The sequence below is a fragment of the Lutra lutra genome, chromosome 7, assembly GCF_902655055.1.
Source record: "Lutra lutra chromosome 7, mLutLut1.2, whole genome shotgun sequence".
NCBI classification, from domain to species: Eukaryota; Metazoa; Chordata; class Mammalia; order Carnivora; family Mustelidae; genus Lutra; species Lutra lutra.
This window is the reverse complement of record NC_062284.1, coordinates 111,364,947-111,377,238: the sequence shown is the minus strand read 5'-3', so window position 1 is coordinate 111,377,238 and position 12,292 is coordinate 111,364,947. Positions and strand designations below refer to the sequence as shown.

At 41.7% G+C, this 12,292-nt stretch overlaps 1 protein-coding gene across 5 annotated transcripts in view; it reads right to left on the bottom strand.

Moving 5' to 3' along the window:
- Positions 1–7,444: 7,444 nt before the first annotated feature.
- PPP1R36 (protein phosphatase 1 regulatory subunit 36) overlaps positions 7,445–12,292 on the bottom strand; it is a 31,057-nt gene continuing 26,209 nt past the window's right edge. The window contains exons 7-10 of one of the 5 annotated variants that reach the window (XM_047738787.1): positions 9,293–9,335; positions 8,814–8,992; positions 8,531–8,722; positions 7,445–7,981 (exon numbers count right to left, since the gene is read on the bottom strand). In XM_047738787.1, the coding sequence (XP_047594743.1) occupies positions 7,795–7,981; positions 8,531–8,722; positions 8,814–8,992; positions 9,293–9,335 (601 nt within the window). In that variant the 3' untranslated portion in view covers positions 7,445–7,794. The remainder of the gene's footprint in view (positions 7,982–8,530; positions 8,723–8,813; positions 8,993–9,292; positions 9,336–12,292) is intronic. The other 4 variants (XM_047738791.1, XM_047738789.1, XM_047738790.1 and 1 more) reach the window with 4 other exon arrangements.

Sequence of the window (12,292 nt, the reverse complement as noted above, 5' to 3'; positions counted from 1 at the left end):
TTCTTTTTGTTGTCAGATTGTTGAGGCTAGGACTTCTAGTACTATGTTTGGATATCCCTGTTGTGTTCCTGACCTTAGGGGAAAAGCTCTCAGTTTTTCCCCACTGAGAAGGATATTCACTCTGGGCTTTTCATAGATGGCTTTTATGATATTGAAGTATGTTCCCTTTATTCCTTCACTGTGGAGAGTTTTAATCAAGAAAGGACGCTGTATTTTGTCAAATACATTTTCTCGGCATCAATTGAGAAGATCATATGGTTCTTGTCCTTTCTTTGATTAATGAAGTAATGATTAGTGATGTGACACACTGATTGATTTGTGAATGTTGAACCACCCTCGCAGCCCAGGCTTTTGCACAGCAAAGAAAATAGTCAACAAAACTAAAAGGCAACCTATGGAATGGGAGAAGATATTTGCAAATGACATATCAGATAGAGGGCTAGTATCCACTATCTGTAAAGAACTTATCAAGCTCGACACCCCAGAAAACAAATACTCCAGTCAATAAATGGGTAGAAGGCACGAACAGACATTTTTCTAAAGAAGACATACCGATGGCCAACAGACACACGAAAAAATGTTCGACATCACTTGACATCAGGGAAATACAATTCAAAACCACAATGAGATACCATCTCACACAGGTCAGAATGGCTCAAATTAACAAGTCAGGAAATAACAAATGTTGGTGAGGATGCAAAGAAAGGGGAAGCCTCTTACACTGTTCGTAGGAATGCAAACTGGTACCGCCACTCTGGAAGAGTGGTATGGAGATTCCTCAAGAAGTTAAAAACAGAGCTACCCTATGACCCAGCAATTGCACTACTAGGTATTTACCCCAAAGATACAAATGTAATGATCCAAAGGGGCATCTGCAGCCCAGTGCTCTTAGTAGCAATGTCCACAATAGCCAAACTATGGAAAGATCTAAGGTATCCACTGACAGATGAATGGATAGAGAAGGTGTCATATATATACATATGTGTGTGTGTGTGTGTGTGTGTGTGTGTGTATAAAATATGTGATAAACACACACACACAATGGGATGTTACTCAGCATCAGAAAGGATGAATACTTAACATTTACACCAATGTGGATGGAACTGGAGCGTATTGTGCTGAGCGAAATAAGTCAATCAGAGAAAGGCAATAATCATATGGTTTCACTCATATGTGCAATATAAGAAACAGTGCAGAGGATCACAGGGGAAGGGAGGGAAAACAGAATGGAAGGAATCAGAGAGGGAGAAAAACCATGAAAGATTCAACTATAGGAAACAAACTGAGGGTTGCTGGAAGGGAGGTGGGTGAGAGGATGGGGTAACTGGGTGATGGGCATTGGGGAGGGCACGTGATGTGATGAGCACTGGCTGTTATGTGCAACTGATGAATTACTGACGTCTACATCTGAAACTAATGATGTCCTACATGTTGGCTAATTGAATCTAAATTAAAAATATATATATTTCTAAGAAGTATGGGTTGATATGGGGCATCCACAAATAGGCTTAAAACTTTGATTCTAAATAGCTCTGATGTTCTGACACTGGCCACCAAGGGCAGGAAAGGAGACCCTTGCAAAGGTCCTAGGCTTAGGTGGCCACTCTGTGTCAGGTTTCAGTGTGGCCTGACTTTGCAGGGTGAGGGCTGAGGCCCTTGGCCCCAGGGCATTCTCCTTTGGCTCTGCTGGAACAGCTGAGTTAGAGGGAGAAGAAGTAAAGGAGATGAGAACAAATCATTCGGTACAAGGAGGAGGACAGAGGCCAAGGTGCAAAGGAAGTGATCTAGGACACCAAGTCCCTTGACATGGCTCCCTTAGACTGCCTCGGGCATCACCCCCAGAGGGACAGCCACCAGCCTGTGCCCAAAATCGGAGACAGAGAACAACTGTAGGAGCCTGCTACCAGACACAGGCTGCTCTGGGGACCATCTGCAAAGACTCCAGAGGCCAGTTCACACTGTACGCTCAGTTCCCACTTGCTTCCTGCAACCTGAAGCTGATTCATAGGCAGGAGGGGTGAATGAAAATGGGCCTGGAGTAGTCAAGTTTATTTTCTTTCTTGGAATGAAAATTAGCTGAGGGATCAGAATGCCATACATCAAGTCTGAAATAGGACGACAGGGTTGGGCAGGCTGAATCCTTCATCAGTGATGGTTCAAATGCTCTAGGACCCTGGAGCAGGGAGCCTTAAACAAAGACCAAAGAGAAAAGAGTTCTGCAGTCACCAGCAGAAGGTTAAGGTTAAGCAATAAGACCCCTTGTTTCCTAGAGAAGTTCTCACTATTGCCGAACCAGCCCCGTGGTTTAGTTCAACTGCATGAGGGCCCCTGGTTTCCAGACGTGCACCCTGTGAAAATCTCTAGAAGCATTCTCTGGTTTGTTCCACCCTATCTTGGCCTACCCAGACCCCTTCCATCTTCAAGAACCATCTCCATGCCCACCTCTCACCCCCTCGACCTGATAGGCTCCCTCCCTTTAGCCCCATTGCATTGTTTGCCCCCCCTTTTTAAGATTATTTATTTATTTGAGAGAGACTGGGGGACCAGAGAGAGAGAGCACACAAGCAGGGGGATGGGCAGAGGGAGACGCAGACTCCCTGCTGAACAGGGATCTCGAGGCAGGGCTTGATCCCAGGACCCTGGGATCATGACCTGAGCCAAGGACGCTTAACCAACTGAGCCACCCAGGTGTCCCTGCATTGTTTTTCTTGATTTCTGACATCTAGTGTCCTTTTAAAACATGTATTTGTCTTATCCTTCCCTTATGCCCAGAGAGCAACCTGCATAAAGACTGCATGTTGTCCACATACCAGATTATTGCATAAGTATCTGCTGAACATTTTTTAAATCAACTTTTTGTTTTAAGACAATTTTAAATTTTAAATGTAAAACAAAGTTGCAAAGATAATATAGAGAATTCCTGTATACCTTACATCTAATTTCCCCTATTATCAACATCTTACATTAGTATGGTACATTTGCTACAATTAATGAGTCAATATTGATACATTACTATTAACTACAATCCACACCTTATTAAGATTTCCCTAATTTCTTCCTAATGTCTTTTTTTCTATTTCAGGATCCTTTCTAGGATACTATATTACATTTAGTGGTCATGTGGCAGTTTCTCAGAATTTCCCTTTTTTTTTAAAATTATAAAACTTATTCTTTTAAAGTGTACAATTCACTTGATAGTATAGTCACAATGTGTAACCATTAGCACTATCTAATGCACATTTTATCACCCCCCCAAAAGCAAATTCTGTACCTGTTAGCACTCACACCCCATTCCTTCTTCCTCTCCGCCTCTGGCAGCCATTAATCTACCTTGTCTTTATGGATTTCCCTATTTGGCCATCTCATACAATTGAAATCACAGAATATGTGGCCTTTTGTGCCTGGCTTCTTTCATTTAGCATAATGTTTTCAAGTTTGTTCACATTGTAGCATGAATTAGTACTTCATTCTTTTTTTATGGCTGGATAATATTCCATTGTGTGGCTATACCACATTTTGTTTATCCATTCATTAACTGTTGGATATTTGGGTTGTTCCATTTTTTTTATCTATTATGAATAGTGTTTCTATGAATATTTCTGTACAAGTGTTTGTGTAAACATATGCTTTCAGTTCTCTTAAGTATATGTATAAAGGTGGAATTGCTAGGTCATAGGGCAAATCTATACTTAACTTTTTGAGGAATTGACAAATTTTTTTTCCAAAATGGTTGCACCATTTACATTCCTACCAGCAATGTTGTGAACGTTCTGATTATTCTGCATCCTCATCAACACTTGTTCTTGTCTGTCTTTTGTTCATAACCATCCTAGTGGGTATGAAGTGGTATTTCATTGTGGTTTTGGTTTGCGTTTCTGTAATAACTAATGATATTGAGCATCTTTTCATGTGCTTATGGCCAATTTTATATCTTCCTTGGAATAATGTCTATTCATATTCTTTGCCCATTTAAAAATTTGATCATGCTTGATTTGAACATGCTTGATAGAATGAACACCAGGCTGGAAGAAGCAGAGAAATGAATTAATGGCTAGAAGACAGAGTAATGGAAAGTAACCAAGTTGAAAAAAGAGAAAAAAGAATTATGCAAAACAAGAACAGACTTGGGGAGCCCAGTGACTCCATCAAATGTAATAACATTCATATTTTAGGAGTCCCAGAAGAAGAGAAAAAAAAGAGGACAGATAATTTATTTGAAGAAATAATAGTTGCAAACTTCCCAAATCTGGGTAAGGAAACAGATATCTGGATCCAGGAATCACTGAGAACTCTGAAGAAAATCAACAAAAGCAGATTCACACAAGACATATTGTAATTAAAATGGCAAGATATACTGATAAAGAAAAAATGTTAATAGCAGCAAGACAAAAGAAGACAGTTATATACAAAGAAAACCCCATAAGGTTATGAGCAAATTTTTCAGCAAAAACTTTCCAAGCCAGAAATGAGGTATGATATATTCAAAGTGCTGAATGCGAAAAACCAGCAGCCAAGAATATTCTATCCAGAAGGCTATCATTCAGAATGGGAGGAGAGACAAACAGTTTCACAGACAAACAAAAACTAAAGGAGTTCAACCACTAAACTAGCCCTGCAAAAAATATTAAAGGGGACTGTGAGAGGAAAGGAAAGATAAAAAATGACAGTCCAAAAGTAGGAAACACAAAAGCAGTAAAAATGAATATTTCTTTATTTTTTTTTAAGATTTTATTTATTTATTTGACAGAGAGAGAGAGAGAGAGATCACGAGTAGGCAGAAAGGCAGACAGAGAGAGAGGGGGAAGCAGGCTCCCTCCTGAGCAAAGAGCCTGATGTGGGGCTTGATCCCAGGACCCTGAGATCATGACCCAAGCTGAAGGCAGAGGCTTTAACCCACTGAGCCACCCAGGTGCCCCTCTTCTAATCTTCTTAGTGGGTCATGATTCCTTATCTCAGCAACTTGAAAAGGCTTTTCTTCCAGCCTCAAGACTTCCATACTATGATCTCACCTCTTGGTATTCATAACACTATATGGTCTCCTCCCATTGAGAGTAGGCTAAACCTTGTGACTTGCTTCTAAAGAATAGAACACAGCAAACTGATGGAATGGCAGTTCCAATATTAGGTAAATGACTTAAATGACTAAGTTCTGTCTTGCACACTTTCTCTTCCTTCCTTACTTGTTCACTCTGACAAAGCCTACTGATACACTGTAAGCTAGTGAGGCACAGGCTCATATAGCAGAGAACTGAAGGAGGCTTTGGGCCAATAGCTTATGAGGGGCAGAGGCATTACTCCAACAGTCTATGAGGAACTTAATCCTGCCGACAACCACTGGAGTCATACTGAAAGCAGATGAAACCCCACTTGAGCCTTCAGATGACTTCACCCCGCATTGACACATTGGCTGAAATCTTTTTGAGAGACCAGGAGTTAGAACAGATTCAATCTAAGCTGCACACAGATGCCTGATGCACAGAAACTATAAGACAATAAATGTTACTTACTCTTTTAAGTCACTGTTTTGGGGTAATTTGTTTCACAGCAATAGATTAATTAATACAGTTAGGAGTATTCCCCTCTTCACTTCCTACCACTCTACTCCCATGTGTCTTCAAGTCTCAGATTTATTTACTAATTTATTATTTTTTAAGCATGGAGCAATGCGCAGCTTGAGCTCACAACCCTGATATCAGGACCTGAGCTGAGACTGAGTCAGATACTTAATCAACTGAGCCACCCTGGTGCCCCCTATTATTTTTTAAAATTTTTTAAAAGATTTTTTTTTTTTAAGTAATTGCTACAACCAGCATGGGGCTTGAACTCACAATCCTGAGATTAAGAGTCGAAGGCTCCACCAACTGAGCCAGTCAGGCGCCCCTCAAGTCTCAAATTTAAATGTCACTTCCTGCAGGGTAAGCTCTCTTCCCCCTGCCCATCCTGCACCAGCAAATCTCTGGTTACACACTCTTGGTATTCTCTCCTCTTATGCAGACTTCATCACCCCTGCAATTAGTTCATTGTCACGGTATTTGTTTCCTGTCTGTCACTCTCTAAGACTTGTCAGTTCCCAGTCAGAGCTGGCTATAGTTTTTCTACACTGAATTCCTAACACCAAACATGGTGCCCACCATAGCGTGGGGATATATTAAACTATAGAATGAAAAAAATGAATAAACAAATGAAGGAATTAGTAATGAAGTATCCCAAGACCTCGCCATTCAGAAAGGAAGTAGGAAAAAGCCCAGTGTCCTGGTAAAGATGGTTACAAAAGTCTCATAATTCTCGGGCTTTATTTTTAAATATCAAAAAATGAAAACAAAAACAAAAAATAAAACCATGTCAACATATTCTAGATTTAAATTTGTTATGACAGAGTGCATTATAACCAAATTCTCTACATAAATTAAAAGATGAGAACTTTGAAATTTTATTTATCTTTTTAAGATTTATTTATTTGAGAGAGAGACAGAGACAGAGCACAAGCAGGGGGAGCAGCAGGCAGAGGGAGAAGCAGACTCCCTGTGGAACAGGAAGCCTGATATGGGACTGAACCCCAGCACCTTGGGATCACGAACTGAGCCGCAGACAGCCATTTAACTGACAGAGCCACCAAGGCGCCCCTCTTTAGTGACTCTTAGTCATCACCGCCTGCCAAATAACATCCAGCTCAGTCCCTAGTGGGACAGTCAGCTGTCTTTTCTAGCCTGCTCCTTAAACGCTCCCTCCGCAGGTACCACAATCTTGCCTTTCCTCAAGCACATTTTTTCATCTCTGGGCCTTTGCACGTGTTCTCCTCTGACTGGAATTCTCCCTTTAGTGCCAACCAATCCCCCCAAAGTCAAATTCAAGTTTGAACGCTCCCGGTCCCCCTAGAAGTGCTTGCTCTTCTGCTCTGTCCTCTTAGGGCACTTGGTTTTTACCTCTTTTATGGCCTCTAACATATGGAATATTGTCTTGTGAGCAGGTGCGTGTTTTGTTTATCTTCTCTACTACCCACATAGGAAGATATGGTCTCTGTCTTGGTGACCCCCTTTCCCTACATAACCCAGCACATGGCTTTGGATGGAGCAGAGGCTTAATACATGTCTGTCGTTAAATGAGTAAATGAAAGAATAAATAAAACATATATGCTAAGGGGCACCCGGGTGGCTCAGTGGGTTAAAGCCTCTGCCTTCGGCTCAGGTCATGATCCCAGGGTCCTGGGATTGAGCTCCGCATCGGGCTCTCTGCTCAGCGGGAAGCCTGCTTCTCCCTCTCCCATTCCCCCTGCTTGTGCTCCCTCTCTCACTACGTCTCTCTCTGTCAAATTAAAAAAAAAAAAAAAACTTTAAATGAATCAGATATACTTTATATCTCAATGTCAATAATAATAAAGCCACAGAAAAAGATTTCATTTTAAAAATATTTTAATTTCCTTTTTTATAAAATTTAGTTTTCAAATGTCCCAAACATCATCTCTCATGTAGTAAAAACGAACGTAGGAACAAATAAACACAGAATGTTTCTTTACTAGTCCACTAGAATACTGGCTAAATGTCCTAATATGTTATTCTAAACAGTCACACAGAAGCCAAGGAAGTAAATAAATAACACAGCAAACTAGTAAATATAGGAAAATGAGCTTTTCAAGAGGTTTCTGAGATTAACTGTCTACTACTGAACTTTTAACAAAATAATTTGAACAATTAAAATTGTTTGATAACAATAAATATTAGTCCTATATAAAGTGATTAAGTCAAAGTAGTTTACTTCAAATACGGGGACTGAATTACAGAAATGGAAGGTACCCGATCATTTAGGGAATGCTGTTTGAGACGACAGTGTTCTCAGAGCTATGTTCAGTGTATCCTGGATCTTCATGTTATTTCTTTCTATCAGGGAAGAATGTTTCCCATCTGCTTTCGTGTTTTCTTCTGGTTCAAGGGGGAGAAGGGTATGGGGGTTGAACAGACATCGAGGCTCCCCCAAGATGCCAACTCTGTGAAAAGAATTATTGGTATAACTGAAGCGGTGAGGCCAATGAATAAGGTGTATGGTTATGGTTGTGCCTGCGTGTGTGTGTTTGTGTGTATACACCAAAGCTACACACACACACACACCCATATATATACATATACATATACATATATACATTTTTTTTTTTAAGTTTTCCCTATTTCCATGAACCCCCATTGTGGTCTAAAGTATGAGTCCAAAATTTCAGCCCACAGTAAGATTTTGTACCTGGCCTTCCCACATTTCCCAGAGATGGTTCTTCTAATGAAGAAACCTCAGCCTTGTAAAGTCGGCTACCCCTTCCTCCAAATTAGAGCTATTTGAAGTCTAGCATAACTTTCTAGCAATGTTTTCTAGTCTAGCTGGGTGTACCAAGAGCTGCTCGGGAAAGGAAATAGGTGGAGAGGTGGAGGGGTGGGTAAGAAGCCGGCTTTCATCTTTGTTCAACTTTCTGGACAAGGCATGGTGTCTGCCTTCTGGCCCGACCTAGGACATGCTGAGGCTCTCCTTTCCCTCTCCTTGAGCCACTTACGTTGGCATGGGCACAGACTCCAGATTTTCTGTTTGCTCTTGTATCTGGGCTGGGAGTGTGATGCCTCCTTGATGATTCTTTTTCTCAAAGACATTCTGAGCTTTTTCTCTGAGAGATGGCAGCAGAGTAGACAGGACTGGAGAGCGCATGTTAATGGCTTTTTTAATCGCTGGACGTTTTGCCATCATTCTCCTGGGGGTAGGGGGTGGGAGAGGAGACATTTAGGTTATATCATCCTGTTTCTAGAAATGTCCCTGAGCTTTGGGAAGTCACAAGGTCGTACCTGAATTGTACAAAAGTCATGCGTTTCTTTTCCCCTCCTGATTCTTCATCCTCACGCTTCCTCCGAGGAATGTTGAACATATTGGTACGAAAGAGCCTCCCTATTTCTTCCTCAATCTCTGTGAAGTGTTGACGTCGGAAGACAATCCAAGCTACGTATGTACAGAAAGTATAAAAGGACTACAACAGAAAACAGACAAGAATCACAACCCACGGCAATGATAGTAAAACTCCCACCTGTCTATGTAACACCGCTAAGCAGACACAAACCCAGATGACCCCATTTCTCCGCATTCCTGAAAAGCTGTGGAAAATACACAGGTACTCGCCTTTGCAGGAGGAAAATGAGACCAAAAATTTAAGATATAGCATACAGCTTGTTAGCAACCTTTTAAGAAAAGATATTCACTAAAAATAAGTGCCTGACAAATGGCTATTGGTTCATAGAAAGAGAAAAGTCCCAAAACATAAGTGACTCACCTCAAAGAATTTCCAGTCTTTTTGTGTATCTGATATTTTCTCCCTGCAATACAACAAATCACAACTATAGGTTGAGAAGGAAGCTCAGTCTTTCAGTGATCTAGGCAAGCCCCTATCTTCAAAGGCCTCTTGGCGAGACCATTACCGTGGCCCCAAGGCTATTTAGCTACATAAATGCTGTCCAAAGGCATTGTGAGTCCCAACATCTTTTTCTTCAATTTCTTAGGTTATCCAGATCAAAACCCTTACCAGGTTTGGTCAAAAGTTAATCAATATAAATTCAGGGGGTGCCTGGGTGGCTCAGTGGGTTAAAGCCTCTGCCTTCGGCTCAGGTCATGATCCCAGAGTCCTAGGATCGAGCCCCACATCGGGCTCTCTGCTCAGCAGGGAGCCTGCTTCCCCCTTTCTCTCTGCCTGCCTCTCTGCCTACTTGTAATCTCTGTCTGTCAAATAAATAAATAAAATCTTTAAAAAAAATATATATATATATATGTGTATATATATATATATATATATATATATAAATTCAGGATACACAAGCCAGCAGGAAATGTATTCTTATGAATGTTTTTGGTGATGTGAGAGCTGGGGAGAAAGGAGAGTGGGAAGGTGGTAAAGAGGTAACATGGGGTGTTAATCAGTAGGGAAACAGAGAACTAAGGGGAAGTCTAAAGCAGAGAAAAAGACAAAGATCAAACATCTTAATCCTAAAAAGATTTAAAAGATCTTAAAATCTGCAGTTGACTGGAGAAAGTACTAGATGCAATATACGCTGAGCCACGGCTCTTAAAGGCAGGCATCTGCTCAAGAATCCTTGCAACACAAATTCAATGTTAAGGACACTGGACCGGCACAGGCACACTTACTGAACTTGGCCTCCCCTCCCCAACAGAGACCATTCTAGTTCTGATCCCAGCCTGAGGAGAGCAGGCATGGCCTGCAGAGGACCTGAGAACTGATGGAAAAGGCTGTGCACCTGCAATCACTTGATCACTCAAGGGGCCAAGGCTAGACCCAGGCACTGCCAGGCTGATCCTGGACTTGCTTCTGGTTTTGCTTGGGACGACTCCCAGGACTGGCCCTTGCTATCAGGCTTTCAAGAATCTTCTGAACTCCAGTGGTCTGGGGAAGATGACCTAAACCCTCAGGGACTTCATGATCTGTGTGGGCCCAAATTAGCCCTCCATTCGGGGGACACACGGAAGCACTGGTTCAGTTTTTACTGGGGTGGATCCCTCTCCTCCTGCAGCCTCTGCATTCCTACGCCGGTTTCCTCGTGCGCAAGTCTTCAACCAGGAAGTAAGGCCATCGGTACAGTGTGCATTTACTATGTATACCATGTGCCAATACTGTGCTAAGCCCTTTACATGATATATTTAGTCCTCCTAAGATCTCTATGACGTAGTCAGCATTATTATTCCCACTTTACAGCTGAAGAGACCGAAGCCCAAAGACACATGTAATTAGGGACAGAGTCTGTACCAAAACTCGGGCCTGTCAGCTCTCCATATCTGTCACTGTAACCAGAACTCTAGGGAAACAAGCTTTTCCTCTAGATGAGTCTGTGGATTGAACACATTCAACTACGGAGCCAGCAAAAGCTTTCAGGACAGGCCTCTGCGTCCTTCTGTCCTTCTGCGCCTCCTGCAGCCTCCATCCAACAGGAGTGCTTATGTGCCCTTTCTACCCTTCCACGGCCTCTGCCAGTGGACACCAGACACCATGCAGACCTGCCAAGCTGAAGCAAATACCAACCAAACTCGGTTTTGGGAAGACTAAGCCAGCCTGCCTTCTGGGAGAAGACGGAGAGTAGCACTTAGGTTTGTGCAACTCAAACTGGCACCATGTCAGCGAGGTTTTGAAATGACAGAGGGTGCAGGAAACACGCACTTTCTCCTCTTTTTCTTTCTCCTTTTTTTTTTTCTTTTAAGATTTTATTTATTTATTTGAGAGAGAGAGAGAGAATGAGTGGTGGGGAGGGATAGAGGGAGAGGGAGAAGCAGGATCTCTGCAGAGCAGGGAGCCTGATATGGGACTGGATTCCAGGATCCTGGGATCATGACCTGAGCTGAAATCAAGAGTCAGATACTAAATTGACTGAGCCACACAGATGCCCCCCTCTTTTTTCTTTTTTTTTTTAAGTTTTATTTACATAATCTCTATACCTAACGTAGGGCTTCAACTCATGACCCCGAGATCAAGAGTCACACGCTCTTCCAACTGAGCCAGCCAGGCGTCTCTCTTCTCATTTTAAACGTTAGAAGAGAAGGTACTATGAACCTCTTCCCCTTCCCCTCAAGTTCCCATAAAACTGGGACTTCTTTCTCCCTTATAGCCCAAAGCAAACTGATGGAGCCTACCGACAGAAATCAAGTACAGAAAACAGGTTTCTTTTTACCATTCTGATTTAGGTCCACATATAAACCTGAAATGAGCCCAAGAAATGGAGGCAGAGAAAGCACATTTGGGAACATCCTAGCTTAAATCAGCAATTCATCTCTGGGTGACTTTTGGGTCAATTTTTCTTCTTTTTAATTTTACTTTATAATTTTTATATTAAGTACCTAATAATTATAAACTGACTATAAATTTAAAAATTTACTGAGCAAAATAACAAATTTAAACACTTCAAATCTTCCGCAAATTGAGTGAGACTTTATACAATAGCAAAATCCAATAGAAATATAATGCAAGCAGGGGCACCTGGGTGGCTCAGTTGTTAAGCATCTGCCTTTGGCTCAGGTCATGATCCCAGGGTCCTGGGATCAAGGCCCACATTGGGGAATCCCTGCTTAGCAGGAGGCCTGCTTCTCCCTCTCCCCCCCCCACCCCGCTTGTGTTCCCTCTCTCGCTGTGTCTCTGTCAAATAAATAGTGTTTTTTTTTTTAAGAGATATAATGCAAGCCACAAATGTAATTTTAAAATTTCTAGTGGCCACGGTAAAAAGAACAGGTGAAATTAATTTTAATAATATACTTATTGTATGCAAACCCTGAAATA